Here is a 22,117-nt window from a genome sequence, read left to right as displayed (position 1 = left end):
TTGGGGGATTGTTATCACCTCTTTGTATCAATTCCACCAATATAGAGATCAGGAAAGCAAAAGATACTACCATGCCACTTTGTTCTCAGCTGCATTTAACACAGTATTCCAAGAAAGACCTGATGTCAGAAGTGAATGAGCTGATTTGCAAGCAGGATTTAAGGACGTAACTGTGCCTCATCTCCAGCCGGTAAAACTTAGCATTAATAAAAACTTGGAGGATCAAGGGCAAGTTAAAATTCAAAATCATGGCAAAGTCTACATGAGAGACATGGCCCTAATCAATGCCCTTTGATGTAACCTGCAGTTGACTAAAGTAGGTCTGGTGGGATTGCTTCTCTTGGACAGGATGACTTAGTGAACAGAAAGCACAAGTGTGGCTCTACTAGAGGGGCCGAGAGGCTCAATGACCCTGGAATAAATATGAGGAGCATGGCATGTCTAGCTAAATATGGTGGGTGTAGCTAATAAAAAATGTAGCTGTTTGGTGACACATAAAGTGCTATTTAAAAAATACTGTGCTGTGCACCTTGGGCCAAGTTTGCAACATAAGGAAATTGGGATCATGCAATAATGTTTGGTAATGTACATTATGATGGAAAGGAAGTCACTGGGGAAAATGGCTGGTTGTACAAGGAAGTCAGGGTTTCTGACACTTCAGCAGAGGTAACTATATGAAGTCAAGAACAGTGAAACACAAAGGACTAGATGGCTATTCTCAGGGGAAAAGCAGGAACCTAGGAAAGGATTGTTCCTTATTCCTGCCCCTCTCTGTTTGCTGTGGACCAGAGACTGCTGGGTCCCTCCTTTCCTTTTCTTTTCTGAGTGGGAGAGTTTATTCAGGTTTTTTCTGTTCCGCCATAATGTGTTAGGAGTGAGGACTCCACATAAGGCTCTCAACCAAGAGGAATCTCACGAGACTGTTGTAAGACCTTCCTGTGTGACTGTAGTCATGTTTGGGTAGAATTTTTTTCTTCTTTTGGGACAAACGTATTTTGTGTGAAATACAAAGAAGGGATAAATGATTTCTGATAGAAGTTGCACTGTCATACATTGTAATATTTCCAATTAATTACCACCCTCTTGTGAGATTGTATGTCTCTGCTCTTTGATATCAAGCTTGGCATTTGCCCTATGCAACCCTTCCTTCTTGTTGAGAGGACTACACTTCCTTCTCAGTTTATAGTCACCCTAACTAATGTGGTATGAGTAGAACGGCATATTTTAAGTGTAACAGAAGCTTTAAAAGCTTTGTTTGCTCCTTCTACCCTCTCTTCTCTCTGGGACAAGAATGGTTATGTCCCACATACTGGAGTTCTACCCTGAATCCCAGACTCAAATGACAGAACCAAGCAAGAGGTGAATAATGATAGAAGTGATATGAGGAAGAAATAAATGTTTGTTTTTGTAAGCCCAGGAGAATTCAGGGATATTTGTTACCATACAAAACCCTTCTAGAAAGCTGACTAGTACTTTGTGGCCTTTTCTTTTCTCCTTACCCATCTTAACTACCCAAAGTCATTGTCTCCAGTAATTGTACCACCTTTGAAATCACATTTTTGGTTATTCCCTTCCTATGTTACTACCCTCGTATCTGCCATTTTATATTCTCTACTTCCATTAGAATATCCATTTATTTTTATTTTTTAGAAGTTTATTTTGAGAGAGATTATGTGCATAAGCAGGGGAGGGGCAGAAAGAGAGAATCCTAAGCAGGCTCTCTGCTGGGAGTGTGGAGCCCCATGCAGGGCTTGACTTACAAACTGTGAGATCATGAGCTGAGCCAAAACCTAGAGTCGGACACTTAACTGACTGATCCACCCAGACAGGCCCACTTATTTTGAATTCATCTAGAAATATATCATCTCTTATCTAACTACCCTTAGTGGACTATGTGTTACAACATTTTCAACTGGTTTATCATAATCAAATATTTATAAATAACCTGAAGAACCTTGCCTTCTTTCACTATCCTGCCTTCACCTAAGTAAGCCTCAGAACTACATGAGCTCACTTAGGAGGAGGTTCACACCCCTTGGTTAAACACCCAAAGCAAACAAACAAAAAGGAAGAGTCTTTGGCTTAGGTGTTCTGTGGCTAGCCCTTTTCCAAGGACGTGGTCTTCAGTTTCTCCCGCTGTGGTGGCAAATTATGAATGTTCTGCTTTCATTTTCATTCACTTCAGGCTACATTCTCATTTCTTTCTCTACGTCTTCTTTGTCCCAGGGTTAGTCACAAGGGGGTCATTGTTTTCCAAGTATTTGTGGATTTTCCAGAGGCTTTTCTATTAGTGATTTCTATCATAATTCCATGGTGGTCATACACATATTTTGTGTGATGTGAATTCTTTTAAAATTTAGCGAGACTAATTTGATGGCCCAGGATATGGTTTCTGTTGGTAAAGTACTGTGTGCACTTTTAAAGATTGTGTTTAATTCCCTGGTTAGGTGGAGCGTTCTTATGAATGAAAAAAATCAGTATTTCTCCTGTGTAGGGAAAAAATCTGTTTTTTCCCCTACTGTGTGCTTCTATCCTGTCTCCCTCACTACTCACACGGAAGACTTCACTTCTGACACTTCTGGTCACAAATACATGGAGGGTTTCCCCCACCCACAAGCAGTCTCCGACACCAGCTGGCTTCCTACCATTCACCTCAACTGTGACACCCTCTCCCTGGATGCCCCTCCACACACTCCAGCCGCCCCGCAAGTCCAGGCTGACTCACGTGCTTCTGCAAACTGGTCTAGATCAGAGGTGCCAACAACCCCCTCATTGTCTTTGACCAACCTGCTAGAGTCCCTCACAGAACTCAGGAAAACACATTTACCAGTTTATTACAAGTATGATACCGGATACAGATGGACAGTCAGATGAAGAGACACACGGGATGAGGTCTGGGAAGGTCCTCAGTGCAGAAGCTTCTGTCCCCATGGAGTTGGGGTGTGTCACCTCCTGGAGGGGCGGTGTTCGCCAGCCTGAAATCTCTCTGAACCTCCAGCCATTGGGCTTTTGAGGAGACTTCCTCATATACACATGACCAGTCATTAACTCCATTTCCAGCCCAAGTCCTCTCTCTGGAGGATGAGGGGATAGGGCTCAAAATCCCGTTTATAATCGTGGCTTGGGCTTTCTTGTGAGCAGCCCCACCCAACAGGAGTTGGGCCTCATTATAACAAAAGATGCTGCTGTTACCCTCGTCATTTAGGAAATACAAGGACGTTAGGAGTTCTGTGCAGGAGCCAGGGACAGAGAACAATACATAATTTTTCTTTTATCTCACAGTTTTCTGTAAATGTCAATTGGGGCAGTTTCCTTGATAGTCATGTTACAGTCGCCAAGGTACTGATTTTGTCTACTTGTTCTATTATGGAGAGAAGGAGCGTGGAGATCTCTGTGGTTGTGGATTGTTCTGTCATTACGGTCCTCTCTGTTTTCTCAGCCGTTCTGCTGCCAGGTGCGTAGTTTAGGATTCTCATGTTATTCTGGTGAATGTATCCCTTTATGATTATGAAATAGATTTCCTTATCCCTGGTCATAGTATTTGCTCTTTAATTAACTTTGATCTGATATAGGTACCCTATTTTTAATAGCATTTATGTTTATCTTTTGTCCATGATTTTACCTTGTGTCCTTTAATTTTTGAAGTGAATTTCTTGTAGGAAATATATTCAAAATCCACTTGACAAGGGCACCTGGTTGGCTCACATGCTTAGGTGTCAGGCTCTTGACTTGGGCTCAGGTCATGATCTCATGGTTCTTGAGATCAAGCCCCGTGTTGGGATCTGCACCTACAGCACAGAGCCTGCTTGGGATTCTCTCTCTCCTTCTCTGTCTCAAAATAAATAAAACAAAAAAAATTTCAATGAAACGTGAAGTTTATCCTGAAAACTTAATCCAGGCCTATTTACAACAGGCTTGTTTCCTGCATCTCTCGTACCAGATTGACCTCTTCTATCAGTGAGACTGTATTTACGGGTTACAGGCATGTCTTTGTAATTTATTTCATCGTCTCTCCACTGCCACTCAAAATCATGCACATTTTTCTGGATTTCCCTGAAGCAAAAATCTTTGATTTCGTGGCCTTTGTGCCTTTCCAACATCATTGCCTGGAATACTTCTCCTGTATTACTATACTCCTTTGGTTGTAATTTCTTGATCATGTGTGTAGGAGAAACATCTAGAAATATAAAGAGCAGTGGTATCCTGTTAATTACAGTTAGCAAACAAATGTAATGTTCTCAACATATAACAATAAAAGTAATACTTGTACTGAGCACAATTATAAAACTTTTCCATGATCTTCAAAATTTTAGGAATACCTAAAGGAACAGGATTTTTTACTAAAGAGTGCTCATGTGTAATACAAATTAATCTCAGGATAGCCTGGTTTCAAACACCCAATGACAAAAACACTCACGCTGTACAAAATTATGTTAGCTCTCAAAGAAAGGGTATTTTTCTTTCTTTTTAAATACCAGTATAGTTAACATACAGTGTTCTGTTAGTTTCAGGGGTACAATAAAGTGACTCCGCACTTGCACTCATCGCCCAGGGCTCATCAGGACACGTGTGCTCCTTCGTCTTCATCACCTCTTGAACCATGGCCCACCCACCTCCCCTCTGGTGCCATCGGTTTGTTCTCTATAGTTAAGAGTCTGTTTCTTGGGGTGCCTGGGTGGCTCGGTGGGTTAAGTGCCTGGCTTCAGCTCAGGTCATGATCTCATGGTTTGTGAGTTTGAGCCCTGCATCGGGCTCTGCACGGACAGTGTGGAGCCTTCCTGGGATTCTCCCTCCCTCTCTCTCTGCCCCACTGACTCTTTGTGCCATCACAGTATTAGGCTCCTATCACAGCCCCCCTTTCTTTAAGCTGGTTAATAGAACATTTGACAACCCATACATGCTATGTTTTTGGCTTGGTACCCAGCCTGTCTCAGCCATTATCATCTTACCAAACTTTCTGTCTCACATATGTTTATCTTAAAAAGACAGCCTCAAACTTGGCTTCTGGTAAATATAACAAGGCCCTGGCAAGGATCCAGTGGTCTCGCTGAATTAGCCCAAGCCATTTCTAACTGGAGACCTACAAGATTTGTTGGATGGTTCACTGCCTTCCTTATGTCATCGGGTGTCATCTTACCACAGCCTCTGTGGCAGCAGTCTCCCTGACAGAGTCTGTCCATACTGCTAGAGTAGTCAATCACATAAATACTAGTATCACCAAAGCAATGATTACTCAAACACAGATTGATAACGGTATCATGCAGAGACTGCACTTCACAGATGCAGCACTTGAATGGACAGGGGACCACCAACAGGCACTTGTCAATCGTCAAAATATACAATGTTGTATATTGTTGTTGAATAAGCTTAGAAATTTCCTGGGCTTGCACCACTGGGTTAACAAGGCATAAAGAATTACAAAGCCATAGGATGCTCACACCCAAGTTTGGGTAAACAAGATTAGGCAAATAAGGATAGACTGGGGTGGGGGGCAAAGGCCCCCAATACAAAGGTATATGAAGTAAACAAGATTAGGTATTCAGGGCAGAAGTGCCCCCCAATCTTGTACCATAGCAGAAAGCTGCTTTCACAGGAAGGAAGGACCAAATTAAGTAAACAGGTAAATAGGGCTGTAGACCAATGAGCTGCGGTGAAGCTGCCCAGAGAGGAGCTGATTAACAAAAGAAAAGGTGCTTTGTTAACCCTGAGGTTACTTGCTCTGTCTTATCCCTTAGGCTAGCTATGATAAACAGAGGTCCTGCCTCATGTTTGCTATAAACGCAACCAGGATTTTGTTTTGTATTAACCCAAACCCCTAACCCCACATATCTTCAAGACCCCCTTTCCCTCATGCCCATGAGTTAATGTTCGTGTCTTTGTGCACATCCATTACCATGTGTGTGTAGCTTTCTGATCCTAATAAAAATGGAGCAAGGACCCTTATTTGGGGCTCTTGTCTTTTCCAGGATGTTAGCCACCTCTTGCTTTTAATCCTGCATCCACTGTCTTGCTGGTCAAGTGAGAACTTTAGACTTAGAGTCTACAAAAGATGGTGACCCCAACGTGATGGAAGGAAAGGGGACTGTGGGCTGACGTGGACAAGAAGTCGATGTGGCCAGGAGGTGGTGCAACACAAGGACTGCAGGATGCTGCGGAATGATCAAGGAGTTCCAAGAAAAAAAATGCACGGGGTACAGTCTCCCTGACGAGGTAAGGGATAAAGCAAAACTATATTAGGATTTGTTGCCATGGAACTTTTTGAGAGATCTCCCATGGGGAACTCCCTAGCTCCCTCCCAGCTCCTGACTCCCTACAAAAGCGCTGTATTTGAATTCTTCAGTCACTAGGAGAGACAGCAGGGATGACTCTAAACTATAAGGCTCTCCTTAAATCATTGCTGACTGCCCAACAAAATTGCCCTTGGTTCCCAGAACAAGGAACTTATGATCTTGACGTGTGGGAATGAGTAGGGAAAACATTAAAGGCCAGGCATTCAGAAGGGGCTAATGTCCCCCCTGAGGTAATCTTCACCTGGTCCATTGTCCGCACTGCCCTTCTCCCCTTGAGCTTGGATGGTGTATATGAAGAGGTAGAGTTATCTAAAAAGGAGGAAAAACCTCAGTCCCCCTATAATCAGGCTGTGCCTCTGGTGCCTTTACAGCCAAAATTTACTCCCCCTCTCCCAAAAGGGTGAGACAGTATCGAGCCTAAAAAAATCTCATCAACATGATATGAGAGGTCTCATAAGAACCTCTGATAAAGTCCATACCCTAATGCAGAAGTGTCTTGAAGAAGCCCAGAAGGCCGTGAATTCCACCTGTTTCCCGTTTTTAGGCAAAATGGACAATATGTCCATGAAAGCCTGCTCTTCCAAATAGTAAAAATTACAGAAAGCAGTTCAACTATACAGCCTTCATAGCCCTTTTATGATCAGTATTTTGGAAACTGTGGCACTTATCCCATATGTGCCTGGGACTGAGGCTCTCTCATGAAAATCATCCTGACCCAGGCCCAATATGCTGTTGTTGCTCAGGACTTTCATGCTTGTGTCACTCGTGCTCTGCAGAACTTTGACACTGCTACTCCAGTGAGTTTTGAACAATTGTCTGGCACAGGACAGTATATCCAACCTGTTGTAGGTCGCGATCGCTTATGAACTCTGGACAGCAAAAACAGGATCAAAACAAGTTTATTACGGCTGGTCCAGACAGGGAAATACAACAGGTCCCGAAAGTCTGGCCCCGAACATGCTTTAGGGATGTCTTATAAAGGTTATATCAACCAATCGGGTTGCAAAAGGGTGGCAGTTTGAGAGGGTGGGCACCAATCACACAGTGTTGTAGGTTTTTAAAATATAAGGCAGGCACCAATCACACAGTCCTGAAGAATTTTAAAATATAACTTGTTGACTCTAGCCAATTGAATGCTGAGTCATGTTGTTTACAATATTAGTCTTCTATCTAGTTCGAACAGGATGCAGTGCCCGAGAATGGGGGAAGGGTGATTATGCCAAGCAGGTTTACAGAAGCTCAAACAAGCAGTTAAGAGGAAGTTCTATTTCTCAGTAACTTGACAAATGTGGTTTTAAGCAAAACTAATATCTACGGAACAGAAACAGCACTTCTAGGAAAGCCCAAAACAAACCCTGTTTCAGCATCTCATATTCTGGGGTCCTTCTAAGCTTACATAGGTCATAGTTTACTCCCGGGCTACAGGAGGCTAGCTATGTTTGCCCTTTACATTCCCCACTTCTTCTGGTTTTTACCCAATTCCTCGGGTACTTAATTATTATCTTGGGTCGTTAAAGGTATATATTGTCCTCAGAGTACCATGAGTTTGATAGAGCTGAGTCTTTGGTTGATAAACTGTAGGAGTAATTTTACCAAGCAGGGTCCGATAAAGAGGACAAGGAGGACTAAGATTAAGGGTCCAACTAGGGCACTAAGTAGCATGGTCAACCATGATGACCATGAAAAGAGAGACTCATACCAATTTAGATTGGCTTGTCTTTGTTTTTCTCTTTCTTCTAATCTTTGTCTAATCTGTGCTAGGCTTTGTTTGATGATACCCGAGTTATTGACATAAAAACAACATTGTTCTCCCAACGCCAGGCAGAGTCCTCCTTGTAGAAATAGGAGGTCTAAGCCTCTGTGGTTTTGAAGTACCACTTCTGCCAGGGAGTCCATAGATTCTGTTAATTTACCTATATTTTTTCTAATTCTGAAATATCCTGATCAATCTGTTGACTAAGGAGCTTGAAATTTTGGTCCCCTGTAATAAAGACAGCAGTACTGACCCCTAGGGATCCCACAACTCCTAGCCCTACAAATAAGGGTACCAGGATGGTGGAGATGGGTTCTCTTGTAAATCTAGATTGTGGAAGGAAACCTACATGTCCTCGGCCACCTTCTTCCGAAAAGTAAAAAACCTGGGGGAGTAGGTGGACTAAGATACAAAAATCAGAGCGTTTTCCCACATGGTATAAATTTAGACATGGAGTTAACCTTGAAGAGCAAGCAAACCATGTCCCAGAGGGAGGTACCAGAAAGTAGAGAGCGTCTCCAAGATGGGGACTCTTGGGGATGGGAATAGTGTTATTACAATAACTTAGGTACCGAGATTGGTTAACTCGATAATTTCCCGCATAGGAACAAGTTCCCTGACCTAAATCCCCTAAGGTAAGACTGGCGTGTTGTCTCCACAGACATTTATTTTGTAATAATGATTGTGGCTTAAATTCTGGATCTGATTATCTCTTTCTCCTAGGGGTATGGATGCTCCTATCCCTAAGCATAGCCAATAGTCTTGGGTGATGTTTGGGTTAGTAGAGTTTAGAAACTTAAAGGTTAAGTTAGAAACTTAAAGGTAGGGCCTTAAAGGTATCCTTATCCTCATTGTGGGTCTCTTTGGGACTGTGGGTCTCTTTGATTGTTGGAGGAGTGTCTGTTAGTGGGGTTGCCTTAGTAGTTAACATTAGTGATCTTCCAGGATCAGGAAGAGGGTTAATAATAGGATTTTGGTCCAATAGGGGCCCTTGGGGTGACCTGGATTTTAAATCTCTGTATAGTGATTTCAACACCGGGATCACTACCAGTTATATACAGTCTGAGACCCCATGTCTTTCCTGGGTTCCATCGGGAGTCTAATCCATCTTTAATTTTTAGGGATATTAAATGCTGGGTTCTAGAATTAGAAACTATAATTATAGAGGATATGAATGGATCTTTGTGAGTCCAGTCTGCGATTGTTTCACAGCCCCAAGAGGCACAATGGAATTGTTCATGGCCTTGACAATCTGGGGGGTCTGTCCATCCGAGGGGCAAGCATAAATCTGTACTTTTTTAAGGTGTTGGCATTCTGGTCCCTTTGGATGGGGGCTGGCTCCAATGAAGCCCATTTTGGCTCCAGTGGGTGAGAGTATGGGTTTTCCCCCTTGTTTGAAAAGTACAGGGTTGGTCCAGCTTAGGAATTGGCTACAAAGATAAAAAATAAGAGAGGGGGAAGCGTAAGAGGTGGAGTTGGCCAAAACCTGTCCACTGGTAGTTTTACTAACAATCCATCTATACTGGATTGGGCATGATCAGAGAGAGCCTGTCTAGTTATAGAGATTATAAAAAGCATCCAATACTTATAAAACATTCCATCCATAACAGGAAGGTGAAAGCAAATAGCCCTTTCTCAGTGGCTCTCCAATCTGCAGGTGCAACTGCAACTAATCCAGTGGTTAGAATTAGTATAAAGATGGCTAGGAGCAGTAAAGGCAGAAGCAGGCAAGGCATTTATCAAATAGAAGGTCAGGAGGTTTTAACTAGTCGAACCTTTCCTGTTTGCTGAATTGTCCATTCTTGTGGATTGTGATCAGGATGGGCGGCCTTGGTCTGTGAGCGATGGATCCAATGACTTCATCCAGCCACTTTCACTGCTGATGAGGTAGATAAGATGATGGGATAAGGCCCGGTCCAACGAGCTTCTAGGTTAGGTGAGGCATGGCGCTGCGTCCAGACCCAATCTCCAGGTCCGAACTCTTGATGTGATGATTTAGTCTCCTGGTGGGGAAGGGGTCTTTGTGGCTTTCTTTTACCAAGTCATGGATAGCTGGCAGCGTATGTTGCAGAGCCTGAAGGGACTTAAGAAGATGTCGGTTGGAAATCTTGGCCCAATGTTCATCTCCCAATTTGGGAAGTAGTGGGGGCGGCCTCCTAAACAAGATCTCGAAAGGGGTAATACCCTTTACATAGGGTGTACATCGCACTCTAAGAAGGGCAAAGGGAAGGAGGCCTACCCAGTTTTTGCCAGTTTCTGTAATTAATTTAGTCAAGGTTTCTTTTAGAGTTCTATTCATTCTTTCTACCTGCCCTGAACTTTGGGTGTGGTAGGCAAAATAATTTCCAATTTATTTGTAAGCTTTTGGCTAACATTTTAGAGATCTGAGCTATGAAAGCCAGGCCATTATCTGACCCCATACCAATAGGGATGCCAAATCGGGGAACCAATTCATTTAGTAATTTTTAGCCACTAGCTGAGCTGACTCTTTTCTAGTGGGGAAAGCCTGTACCCATCCAGAGAAGGTGTCCACTAGTACAAGGAGGTAATGATAGCCATAGAGTCCATGTTTTATCTCAGTGAAGTCCAGTTCCCATATTTCTCCAGGCAACTTCCCGCATAATCTCTGTCCTGAAAAATTAAACTTGGGAGATGGGTTAGTCTGAGCACAGGCTTTGCATCGGTCTACTAGGCTTTTTACGATTTTATTAAGGTTTGGAATAAAATAGTCCCTTTGGGCTAGTTCAGACAACTCGGTTGCCCCTAGATGTGCGGAGCTGTGGCCTTGCTGGAGCCAGGTCCGTCCTATAGCTTCTGGTATGAAGATGCGTCCATCCTCGAGGTGATACCAATGCTGGTCATCTCTTTTTGCCCTCGAGGTTTTTATCAGGCGTAGTTCTTCTTTGGTATAAAACGGTTCCGTGGGGAGAAAGCGTGGAGGCAGCAGAGGCAAAATCTTAATTGGGAGTACACTGCCTTCAGCTGCAGCCTTTGCCGTCAGATCGGCGAAGGCGTTTCCCTTGGCTTGGGGTGAGTCTACTTTTTGGTGACCTTTGCAATGTATAATGGCCACCTTCTTTGGGAGCCATAAGGCTTCTAGCGGGGCCAAAGTTTCTTTTTTATTTTTGATTTCTTTTCCCCCAGATGTTAATAGTCCCCTTCCTTTATATAGAGCTCCATGAACATGGGTGGTGGCGAAGGCATAACTGCTATCAGTGAAAAAGTTCACCGTTTTTCCCTTTGCCCATCTGAGGGCCTGGGCTAGAGTTATCAGCTCTGCTCTTGGGGCAGAAGTGTCATGCTCAAGGGCTCGGGCCCAGATAACCTGGTCCTGAGTCACTACAGCTGCACCTGCATATCTGACTCCATTTTTGACAAAACTGCTGCCATCAGTGAACAGCTCAAAGTCCGCCTTAGGCAGGGGCTGATCCCTAAAGTCTTCCCTTAGCTCCAAAAGGGTACTTACGGTTTTCAAGCAGTCATGGAACGAGTCCCCAACTCACTATCAGGTAACAACGTGGCTGGGTTTAAGGCTTCTGTCGTTAAGAAGGTGATTCGTGGAGGGTCTAGCAGTGACATCTGGTATTGGATGATTTGCACCTTGGAAATCCACCGGTCCGGCCGGGAGTGCATCAAGGAAGCCACTGCGTGAGGCCCTATAATTTGGAGGTCTTGCCCAAGTGTCAACTTGGAGGCCTCCTTAACAAGCACAGCTGTCGCAGCAACTGCCCTAAGGCAGCTGGGCCATCCTGTAGCGACTGAATCTTGTCGTTGGATAAATAGGCCACGGGTCACTTCCAAGGGCCCAAAGTTTGAGTGAGGACTCCCTTTGCAATTCCCCGTACCTCATGTACAAACAATTGGAAAGGCTTGGTAATGTCTGGTAAGGCTAGGGCTGGGGCCTGGGTAAGTGCAGTCTTGATTTGTTCAAAAGCTTTATTTTCTTGTTCTCCCCAGACCAGCTCAGTTCCTTCCCACCCCCCCCCCCGCCCCCAGTAGTGGAATACAGGGGTTTTGCCATTTCAGCGAAACCAGGTATCCAGAGGCGGCAATACACAGCGGCCCCTAGGAAACCCCTGATCTGCCTTTTAGTTTTAGGTTTAGGGATGTTTAGCATAGCTTGGATTCTTTCCGGCCCCAGCGATCACTTACCTTCACACAGTTGGTAGCCCAAGTATATTACAGAGCCCAAGCAAATTTGCACCTTCTTTACAGAGACTTTATATCCCAGGATGTCTAATTCTCTTAGCAGGTCCTCTGTAGACTTTGTGCAGCTCTCTAAGGAGTCAGCGGCTAGGAGCAAGTCATCTACATATTGTAACAGCATAACATCTGGGTGGCTCTCCTGGTAGGGGATCAAATCCCTTCAAAGAGCCTCATCAAAAAGAGTAGGGGAGTTTTTAAACCCTTGGGGCAGTGAGTCCAGGTTAACTGTCCGTTGTAGGTCCCATCTGGGTCTGTCCATTCAAAGGCAGAAATAGGCTGACTGAGCTTTGCAATCGGCAAAGCAAAGAATGCATCCTTTAAGTCCGGGATGGAGTAAAGGAGGTAATTTGGTGAGAGTTCACTCAGGAGAGTATAGAGGTTGGGGACTAGGATGAATTGTCTCAACCCTTTTTGTTAACTTCCTGAGGTCTTGTACCGGCCTATACTCTGAAGTCCCAGATTTTGGGACAGGAAGCAAGGGGAGTATTCCAGAGGGACTGGCATGGCACTAGGATCCCAGCTTCTCACAAGTGGTTGATGTGTTTGGTAATTCCCTCCCTCGCTTGCTGCCTGATGGGATATTGCCTCACCCGGATTGGGGTGGCTGTGGCAGCTAGCTGGATCACTAGTGGCACTTGTTGAATGGCTAGCCCGGTGGGGGGGGGGGGGGGTAGTTTTAGCCCAAACTGTAGGAATTGTCTCTTTCCATTTTTCTATTAATGGAGAGGCTTTCTCCTTTGGTTTTTCTAGGAGTAGATATTCCTCTGATATCAGACAGGTAACTAAAATGGCGGGTGGCAGTAGGTTTAAATCTATAGTATCCCCGGTAAAGGAAATTTGGGCCTTAAGCTTGTGCAATAGATCTCTCCCCAGAAGGGAAAATGGGCAATCAGGTATAAGCACAAAAGAATAATAGTTCTTGAGCTAGGTCAGTGATTCGGGCACGGGTCTGTGGGTAGCCTTGTGTCTGTCCTGTGACTCCCTGTATGTATACTTTTTCTTTAATCACAGGTCCTAAGGGTTCTTTAAGAATGGAATACATAGCCCCAGTGTCAACCAGGAATCTGGTTTCTTTCCATTCTATGTTGAGGGTAACCACAGGCTCCCGGGGGTCCAGGGAAAGAGGGGAGCTGTGGTGACGTCATTGTTCCTAGGCGACCAGGATGGGTGGTTATGAGGTTTTGGCTTTTTCTTGGGGCATTCGTTCTTTCAGTGTCCCTCTTCCTTGCAATAAGCACATTGATTTTTTCCTAAAGTTGAGCTGGGTCTCTTTTGGTGGGTTTGAGGCTTCCCCAATCCTTTAGAGTGGTTGGGGGGCTTCCCCCCACCCCCATGCTGCCATGAGTACCTTCCCTATTTCCTTCCCCTGCATAATAGCTGGGCTGTCTCTACTCTGGAAAACTCGCTGAGCTATTTCTACCAGTTCAGAGATTACCTTTCCTTCAAATCTCTCTAATTTCTGAAGCTTTTTATGGATGTCTGGGGCCAACTGAGAAACGAAAGTCCTATTAATGGTTTTCGGTTCTCTATTGCTTCGGGGTCAATAGGAGAATATAAGCGGTAAGCCCGGTAAAGCCTTTCTAGGAAGGCTGCAGATGACTCATTCGGTCCTTGGACCATGTCATGAATCTTTGTCAGATTGGTGGGTTTTCGTGCCGCTGCACGAAGCCTCTGTAACAGAATCTGGTGATACTGGAGTAGATGCTCCCTACCCTTATCCACGTTAGGGTCCCACTGGGGTGGCGCGGAAGGGAAAACGTGCTCACTTCTGTGAAGGTGTGTGGTTGGCATTCCATCTGGGCCAAGGACTGCTCTCGTTGCTTCCTGGAGCACTTGGGCCCTTTCCTTGGAAGTCAGTAAGACCTGCAAGAGTTGGTGACAGTCTTCCCAAGTAGGTAAGTGAATGGTGAAAATAGAGCTCAATAGGTCAATTAGGCCCTGGGGGTTTTCAGAGAAAGGGGGATTTGGGGTCTTCCAATTATAAAGATCAGTGGTAGAAAAAGGGGTATATACTAGAGTAGACCTAGGTTGATGCCCATCTGGGACAGGAATTGGAGCAGTCTGCCTGAGGGGGAGAATGCAGGCTGGGAGTTTGGGTGATTGGGGTCCAGTCCCGTATGATGTCCCTTCTCTGGTATGTGGAGGGCTAGCCATTTCCTCTTGGGCACTGGTAGCAGTGGGAGGATGGCTGTTGCTCCCTGGGAATGAAGCCCCTACCTTCTGGGTTTTCCTGCAATACAGGGTAGAGCCTCTTTGACAGTCGTGCAACAGGCAGAAGGGCTTTAGAGGGGGTCGGGGATGTAGGGGCAGAAGGGGGACTAGCAGGGAGTTCCTTTTGGTCTTTACAATCTTTTAACCAGGATGGGTGTGGGGGGGGGGGGTCTTCTAGGAGATCTCCCAGGTGAGGGCATATGGCTCCTGGTCAGGGTGAACATCCTGACAGATCCTGCGGACAGCATAAGCAAGGTTAAGGTTATAGGAGCCCTCCAGGGGCCAGTCAACCCCAGGGAATGTCGGCCAGTCCAGTTGGCAGTATGTTCGCAGCCAGGCTGGCTTCAGGTCGAAGCCATAGTTCTTCCCTCTTTTTCTGAAACCAGAAAAATTATTGAGCATACATTGGAGTGGGGTGCAAGGCTCAGAAGAAGGAGATTGACCCACTACAAGGTTAAACGTGGGTCACAACAAATAAATAATACAGACAACGCTAGAAACGAGAAAAAGGAAATGAGAAAAAGTGATGTTGGGGTGATCAGCCCCACCGAAAAAACCAGAACGAGCAGGTGACCCAAGAATCGTCAAAATGAATATAAACCAGAAGAAGATACCAGATCCAGGTGGCAACTTTAGGAACGTCTCCTCCAAGTACCAGCTAGGGGAAGTTAAGCTGCGTCCAGCCTTCCCTTCTAGCAACAGATCTGGCCAGAAACAGAAACCAAAAAGGGGAATCGAGTGCATTTCCTAACCTACCTGGAAAGCTGGGGGGAGGAACGTCTCTCGGGAGCTCGCCCCTGGCAATTCCATCCAGATGTCGAAGAAACAAAATATCTGAGTTCCAAAAAAAAAGGAGATCTCGGTGGAAAAAGGAGGTCTCGGTGGGACCTCCAAATGTTGTAGGTCGTGATCGCTTATGAACTCTGGACAGCAAAAACAGGATCAAAACAAGTTTATTACTGCCGGGCCAGACAGGGAAACACAACAGGTCCCGAACATCTGGCCCCGAACAAGCTTTGGGGATGTATTATAAAGGCTGTATTGACCAATCGGGTTGCGAAGGGTGGCAATTGGAAATGGCAGGCACCAATTACACAATGTTGTAGGTTTTTAAAATATAAGGCGGGGCACCAATCACACAGTCCTGAAGAATTTTAAAATATAACTTGTTGACTCTAGCCAGTTGAATGCTGAGTCATGTTTTTACAATATTAGTCTTCTATCTAGTTTGAACAGGATGCAGTGCCCGAGAATGGGGAAGGTAGCCAAGCAGGTTTACAGAAGCTCAAACAAGCAGTTAAGAGGAAGTTCTATTTCTCAGTAACTCGGCAAATGTGGTTTTAAGCAGAACTAATATCTCGGGAACAGAAACAGCACTTCTAGTGTAAGGGTTAAATTGTAGTGTAGGGCTAATGCTTAGCTTGAAAAATAACAGCTTTGTGTTGACACTGAAGGTTAAGAGATAACAGCCTTGCTTTGCTCTGGTAAATTAGGCTTCACCAATTAAGCAAACAAAAGTTCAAAGACAAGAGCATCAGAGGCAGGGTCAAGGAGATCCACTGGTTGCAACTTAGAGGCAGAAAGTCTAAAATAAACACCTCATTAGGCAACTGTTTCTAACTCATCTGGAAACTGTTTCTTTGTTCTGTTCCCAGGTGATGATAAAACGATGTGATCGGTTATAAAAACTCTGTCCCCCGGCTGTTCGGGGCCGCACTCTTATCAAGAGTGTTGGTCCCCGATCGGTCGGCTTTGCCTCTCATTGTAATAAACTTTGTCGTGACTGTCACTGATGCCCGTAGCATTCTGTTTCAGGAGTCGTGTGGATGCAACATTTGGTGCGTTGGCCGGGAAAGTTAAAGGTCTGAAACAGGGCCCTTTCTGCGGATTGCTCCGCCGACCCCTGGGAAGAAGCTCGGGATTGGGAGAGGTAAGGAATTCTTGGGACGCGCCCTTTGGATGACTCAGGAGGGTTTGCTGGACGCGGCTATAGACCCAGAGTCAGGGATCCTACCGGGACGCTGGTGGACCCCATTTGGTTTGGTTTTTGTCAAGAAGGATCCTATTTTCAGGTGGCTGCCACGGCCTACTGGCCTAGAGATCTCAAACTTGTGTTTTCTTCGTGTCTTAATTGTCTTCTTCCTGTTGACTGTGCGTCCTTGTCAGTTCTGCCTATCTTAGTCATGGGTCAAAATCAGAGTACCCCCACCCCTCTGAGTCTCATACTAACCCATTTCCAGGACTATAGGAGAGCTGCCTCAGTTTTCGGCCTCCATGTTAAGAAGCCAGTCCTTCGAACTCTCTGCGAGGTGGAATGGACCAGCTTTCAGGTGGAATGGCCTCCACAGGGGACCTTTGACCTTACATTGATATATAAGGTTCATGATATTGTCTTTTCTAGGCACGAAGACCAAATCCCATATATTGGGGCATGGAGGACCCTCATCGAAAACCCTCCAGATTGGTTAAAACTTCTCCTTCCCCTTTCCCCTTGCCTCCCTAAAGTACAGGCTTTACCACTCAAAGGCAGCCCATCTGGAGCTCAAAATAAGAATCTTGATGGGACTAAGTGGCTGCCCCCTCTATCACCTGCACCAGAGGAAGAAGAAGAAACTTACCGCCCACCGCCCTACAGTTCTCGCTCAAAAAATACAAGTCAGGATGCTTCAGGAGGCAAGCCCGAGTCAGGACACTCCCCTGAGCCCATCTCATACCCTGTCAGGGACTCCCTTTCACCCCCCTCCCACTGCCTTACCCCTTCGTCCAGGGCCACCCCTGCAGGGTGAAGTCCGACCCTTTATGACTTATGTACCCTTCTCCACTAGCGACCTTTATAATTGGAAGCTTCAAAACCCCTCATTCTCAGAGAAACCCCAAACCTTAATTTCTCTTCTTGAAACCATATTTGTGACCCATCAGCCAACCTGGGATGACTGCCAGCAGCTCTTGCAGGTTCTCTCCACCACTGAGGAGCGAGATAAGATCCGTTGTGAGGCTCAAAAATTAGTGATGGGGCCAAACGGGCAACCCACCGAGGATCCTGCTGTGCTGGAGGAAGTTTTTCCTTCCTCGCATCCTGAGAATTGGGACCCAAACACTCCTCACGGTAGGCGATCATTAACCCTGTTTCGCCAGACTCTACTGGGAGGTCTCCGAGCGGCCGGCCGCCGGCCCACAAACATGTCTAAGGTAACAGAAGTAATTCAGGGAGCTGAGGAAAGCCCCTCAGCCTTCTTAGAAAGGCTCACGGAGGCATACCGCACTTTTACCCCTATTGACCCTGAGGCACCTGAAAATAGAAGGGCATTAAATCTGGCTTTTGTCTCACAGGCAGCCCCAGACATTCGGATAAAGTTACAAAAATTAGATGGGTTTGAAGGAAAAAATTTATCTGAGTTAGTTGAAATAGCCCAAAAGGTTTTCAACAATAGGGATTCTCAGGAAGAAAGACAGACAGAAAAATTAAGCAGGGTGGTGGCAGCCGTCCTGGATGCCCATGACGGAAGAGAACCCAGAAGGCCCAAAGAATTCTGGTCTGAACAAAAGAAAAAAGATAAACAAAGGGTTAAAGTGTCACTAGGAAAAAATCAGTGTGCATATTGCAAACAAGAGGGACACTGGAAAAAGGATTGCCCCAACTTAGCCCAACGCAAAACTCGGCCACCCCAGGTATCTGTGATGGGAGTCGATTTCGACTGACGGGGCCGCGGCTCGGTGGCCCCTTCTGAGCCGTTGGTTACTGTTAATATAGGGGGCCAACCTAAGACCTTCTTGGTGGACACTGGGGCAACCTTTTCAGTTTTAAAACAAGATCCTGGCCCCACCAGGCAAGGGGCAACCCTGGTGCAAGGAGCAAATGGGTCCCAGACTTGTAAATGGACCACTGAACGACAAGTAGATTTAGGCCATAAAACTGTTACACATTCTTTCCTAATCATGCCTGAATGCCCCTACCCTGGATTACTAGGTAGAGACCTACTGCATAAACTAACGGCTTCTTTGAAATTCACTGAAGGGGGTATGCATATTAAAGTCGGCCAGGATGGTCCAACAACAGTAATGGTGACTGTGCCACTTGGGGAAGAGGGCCTGCTCACTCCAGTCCCTAATGAAAATGTCCATGCAGTCGATCCCCTCCTTAAAAGCCTCCAGGCAGATTTTCCCCAGGTATGGGCTGAAACCAATCCACCTGGGCTGGCAATTCATCAAACTCCCATAATAGTGGAACTTAAGGCATCCGCACTTCCGGTAAGACTAAAACAATATCCCATGTCCCGGGAGGCTAGGCGGGGAATCGCTATTCACATCAAGCGTTTGCGCGACTCTGGCATTTTGATCCCATGCAAGTCGCCATGGAACACTCCGCTTCTTCCTGTCCGGAAGCCTAATTCATCCGATTTCCGGCCAGTTCAAGACCTAAGAGCAGTAAACGCCAGCGTAATGGACATTCATCCCACTGTACCCAACCCTTATACTCTCCTTAGTCTGCTTCCCCCTTCTCAGGTGTATTATACAGTTCTGGACTTAAAAGATGCCTTCTTTGCCATCCCGCTGGCCCCACAAAACCAGCCACTATTTGCATTTGAATGGACTGATCCTGAAGAGGGAAAAGCCAGAGAGCTCACCTGGACGCGACTCCCCCAGGGATTTAAAATTTCTCCTACTCTTTTTAATGAAGCCCTGCACCAAGATTTAGAGCCATTTCGGATCTCCAACCCACAGGTAACTCTATTGCAATATGTTGATGATATCTTGTTGGCGGCCCCTCCTCATATAGAATGCCTGAATGCCACCAAAGGACTCTTGAGTCTTCTACAAAAACTGGGGTACCGAGTGTCAGCCAGAAAAGCGCAGGTCTGTCGTACTGCAGTGACCTATCTAGGTTACAACCTTAAAAAAGGTAAGCGCTATCTTGGTGAACAAAGAATTTGGGCTATACTCGATATTCCTCAGCCTAAAACTCGCAAACAAGTCCGCGAGTTCCTTGGGGCGGCAGGCTACTGCAGACTATGGATACCTGGCTTTGCCGAACTGGCAGCCCCTTTGTATGCCACCCTCAAAGGGTCTCCAGAATCCTTCATGTGGGGAGAGACTCAAACTAAAGCCTTCCAAGCCTTACGAGATGCTCTCATGACCCCACCAGCCTTGGCCCTGCCAGATCCCACCAAGCCATTCCATTTGTTTGTAGCCGAAAAAGGGGGGGGGAAGCCAAGGGAGTTCTGACACAGTGCCTAGGACCTTGGCGCCGACCAGTGGCTTATTTATCAAAACAGCTGGATCCAGTTGCTTCCGGGTGGCCCCCATGCATTCGACAAATTGCCGCCACTGCGCTTCTAGTTAAAGATGCAGACAAACTAACCTTAGGGCAAGCATTGTCTGTCACGGGGCCCTATGAAGTGGAAACTTTACTGCGGGCTCCCCCAGAGCGATGGCTGTCAAATGCTCGGTACCCAATATCAAGCATTGCTACTCGACCAGCCCCGAATACGTTTTTGTGCTCCCACAACCTTAAACCCAGCCACTTTGCTGCCTGAAGGACAGAATCCCCCTCTACACTCTTGCCCAGAAACCTTGGCAACGATCTCGTCCCTCCGCTCTGATCTTACGGACATTCCTTTACATGACCCTGATATCAGCATGTTTTCAGACGTCAGTAGTTTTGTGTTTCAAGGGCAAAGGTATGCCGGTGCTGCGGTGACAACAGACCGTGAAGTTTTATGGCAACAGACCCTTCCCCCAGGAACTTCAGCCCAACGCGCAGAGCTCATCGCACTAACAAAAGCCCTAAAACTTGGAAGAAACAAGTCAGTTAACATTTATACGGACAACTGCTATGCTTTTGCAACCGCGCATGTACACGGATCCATTTATCAAGAGCGTGGTCTCCTCACAGCAGAAGGCAAGGCCATCAAAAATAAAGCTGAAATTTTAGATCTTCTAGCAGCCATCTGGGAACCTGCAAGGCTGGCAATCATTCACTGCCCGGGACATCAAAAAGGCAACTCCCTAGAGGCAATCGGAAACCGCCTGGCTGATGCAGCAGCCCGAGAAGCTGCCCTAACTAAAGTGAAAGTGCCTTGGATCTACCGATCTTGACAGAGCCCCTGCTTCCACTGGAGCCCAGTTACACTCCTAAAGATTTGGAGTGGATTTCCAGAAAAGGGGGAAGTAGGATGCCGGGACAAAAGTGTTTTCAGGATCCTGAAGGTAAGATACTCTTACCCGCGGCACTCGGGCGGCGCATGCTGGGTCAGCTCCACCAAGGGACTCATCTGGGAAGAACGAAGATGGCAGAATTAGTGCGGAAGAAGTTCAGGGCACAGGGCTGGGAAAACAGATTGAAGAGGTGGTTGAAAGATGTGTAAGCTGCGCCCAAGTAAATCAGGGTGCAAATAGGAAGGTTTCAGAAGCTAAAAGAGATAGAGGAATTGAGCCAGGCCGGTTTTGGCAAGTAGATTTTACTGAAATTAAACCAGGGAAATATGGATATAAATGCTTGCTTGTTTTTGTAGACACCATCTCTGGGTGGGTCGAGGCGTTCCCCACTGAATCAGAAATGGTTCAGGCAACAGTTAAGAAATCATTAAAAGAAATAATCCCTAGATTCAGGCTGCCTCTGAGCTTAGGATCAGACAATGGCCCGGCCTTCACGGCGCAGGTGTCCCAGGGTCTAGCCCGGGCATTGGGAATAGATTGGAAATTATAGTGTGCATATAGACCCCGGAGCTCGGGTCAAGTAGAAAGGATGAATCGGACACTAAAAGAGACCTTAACCAAATCGTCCCTTGAGACAGGCGAAAATTGGGTTGATGTCCTGCCTTTTGCCTTTTTGCGTGCGCATTGTACTCCATTTGTCAAGGGATTTTCCCCTTATGAAATTTTATTTGGCAGACCTCCACCTATCCTGCCGAGGCTAGGAGACGATGTAATGGAACAGTTGGAACAGGACCACTTGGTGGCTTCGCTCATGGCCCTGCAACATGTACAGAAGAAAATAACCAGGGCCTTGAGAGAAGCCTTCGCTCATCCTCCTGTTCTTCCCCACCGCTTTCAACCAGGAGACTTAGTCTGGGTCAAAAGGCATGAGCCTAAAACCCTGGAGCCGCGCTGGAAAGGACCACACACCGTGATTCCGACTACGCCCACGGCCGTGAAGGTAGATGGTGTCCGAACCTGGATTCATCACTCTCAGGTTAAGAAAAACTGCGTGAAGGCGGGAACAACCCAGACTGATACAGAACCAGATAACAAACAGCAATGGAAGGTTCAAAGGCATCCAGAAGATCCTTTAAAGCTAAGACTGATGCGGGAATAATAATTTTCTGGGTTTGTATGGTGATAAGTGTGGGGGACTGTATGGAATTGCATCCCCTATCTTTTTGGCCATACCAATGGGAACACAGGGACACTGTCACAGGAAAGGTGATAGCATCTACTACCTCTTCCACTGTGCCTTTTTTGTTTGATTTATGCGACTTGGTGGGGGACTCATGGGGGACTTGAGTTACTAATTATAAACAGTCAACGGGCTTTGCTCCTCCGGTCCCCAAAAACCCCTATATGGTTACTTATGGATGTGGACACAGGGATCAAGAACAAAAATTGGCTAACATACCAGGGTTACACAGTTGCCCTGCAAATAGAAAGGTCGAATGTG

At 46.0% G+C, this 22,117-nt stretch overlaps 1 protein-coding gene across 1 annotated transcript; it reads left to right on the top strand.

Moving 5' to 3' along the window:
* The first annotated feature begins 15,049 nt into the window (after positions 1–15,049).
* LOC122208858 lies at positions 15,050–21,895 on the top strand. Its single transcript, XM_042920314.1, has 4 exons — positions 15,050–15,198; positions 16,276–16,390; positions 16,966–17,566; positions 21,519–21,895. The coding sequence occupies exons 1-4, from the start codon at positions 15,050–15,052 to the stop codon at positions 21,773–21,775; spliced, it is 1,122 nt and encodes a 373-aa protein (XP_042776248.1). The 3' UTR covers positions 21,776–21,895.
* The last annotated feature ends 222 nt before the right edge of the window (positions 21,896–22,117 follow it).

Source organism: Panthera leo, chromosome E2 (genome assembly GCF_018350215.1).
Source record: "Panthera leo isolate Ple1 chromosome E2, P.leo_Ple1_pat1.1, whole genome shotgun sequence".
Classification (NCBI taxonomy): Eukaryota; Metazoa; Chordata; class Mammalia; order Carnivora; family Felidae; genus Panthera; species Panthera leo.
This window is presented reverse-complemented; position numbering and strand designations above follow the sequence as displayed.

Bases quoted from the DNA above. Each gene is read 5' to 3' on its own strand.
- LOC122208858 (XM_042920314.1), top strand. From the start codon at position 15,050: ATGAATATAAACCAGAAGAAGATACCAGATCCAGGTGGCAACTTTAGG. The intron at 16,391-16,965 runs GTAAGGAATTCT...GCCTCCCTAAAG, and splicing joins GAAGCTCGGGATTGGGAGAG to TACAGGCTTTACCACTCAAA. The intron at 17,567-21,518 runs GTAGGCGATCAT...GCTTTCAACCAG, and splicing joins GGACCCAAACACTCCTCACG to GAGACTTAGTCTGGGTCAAA.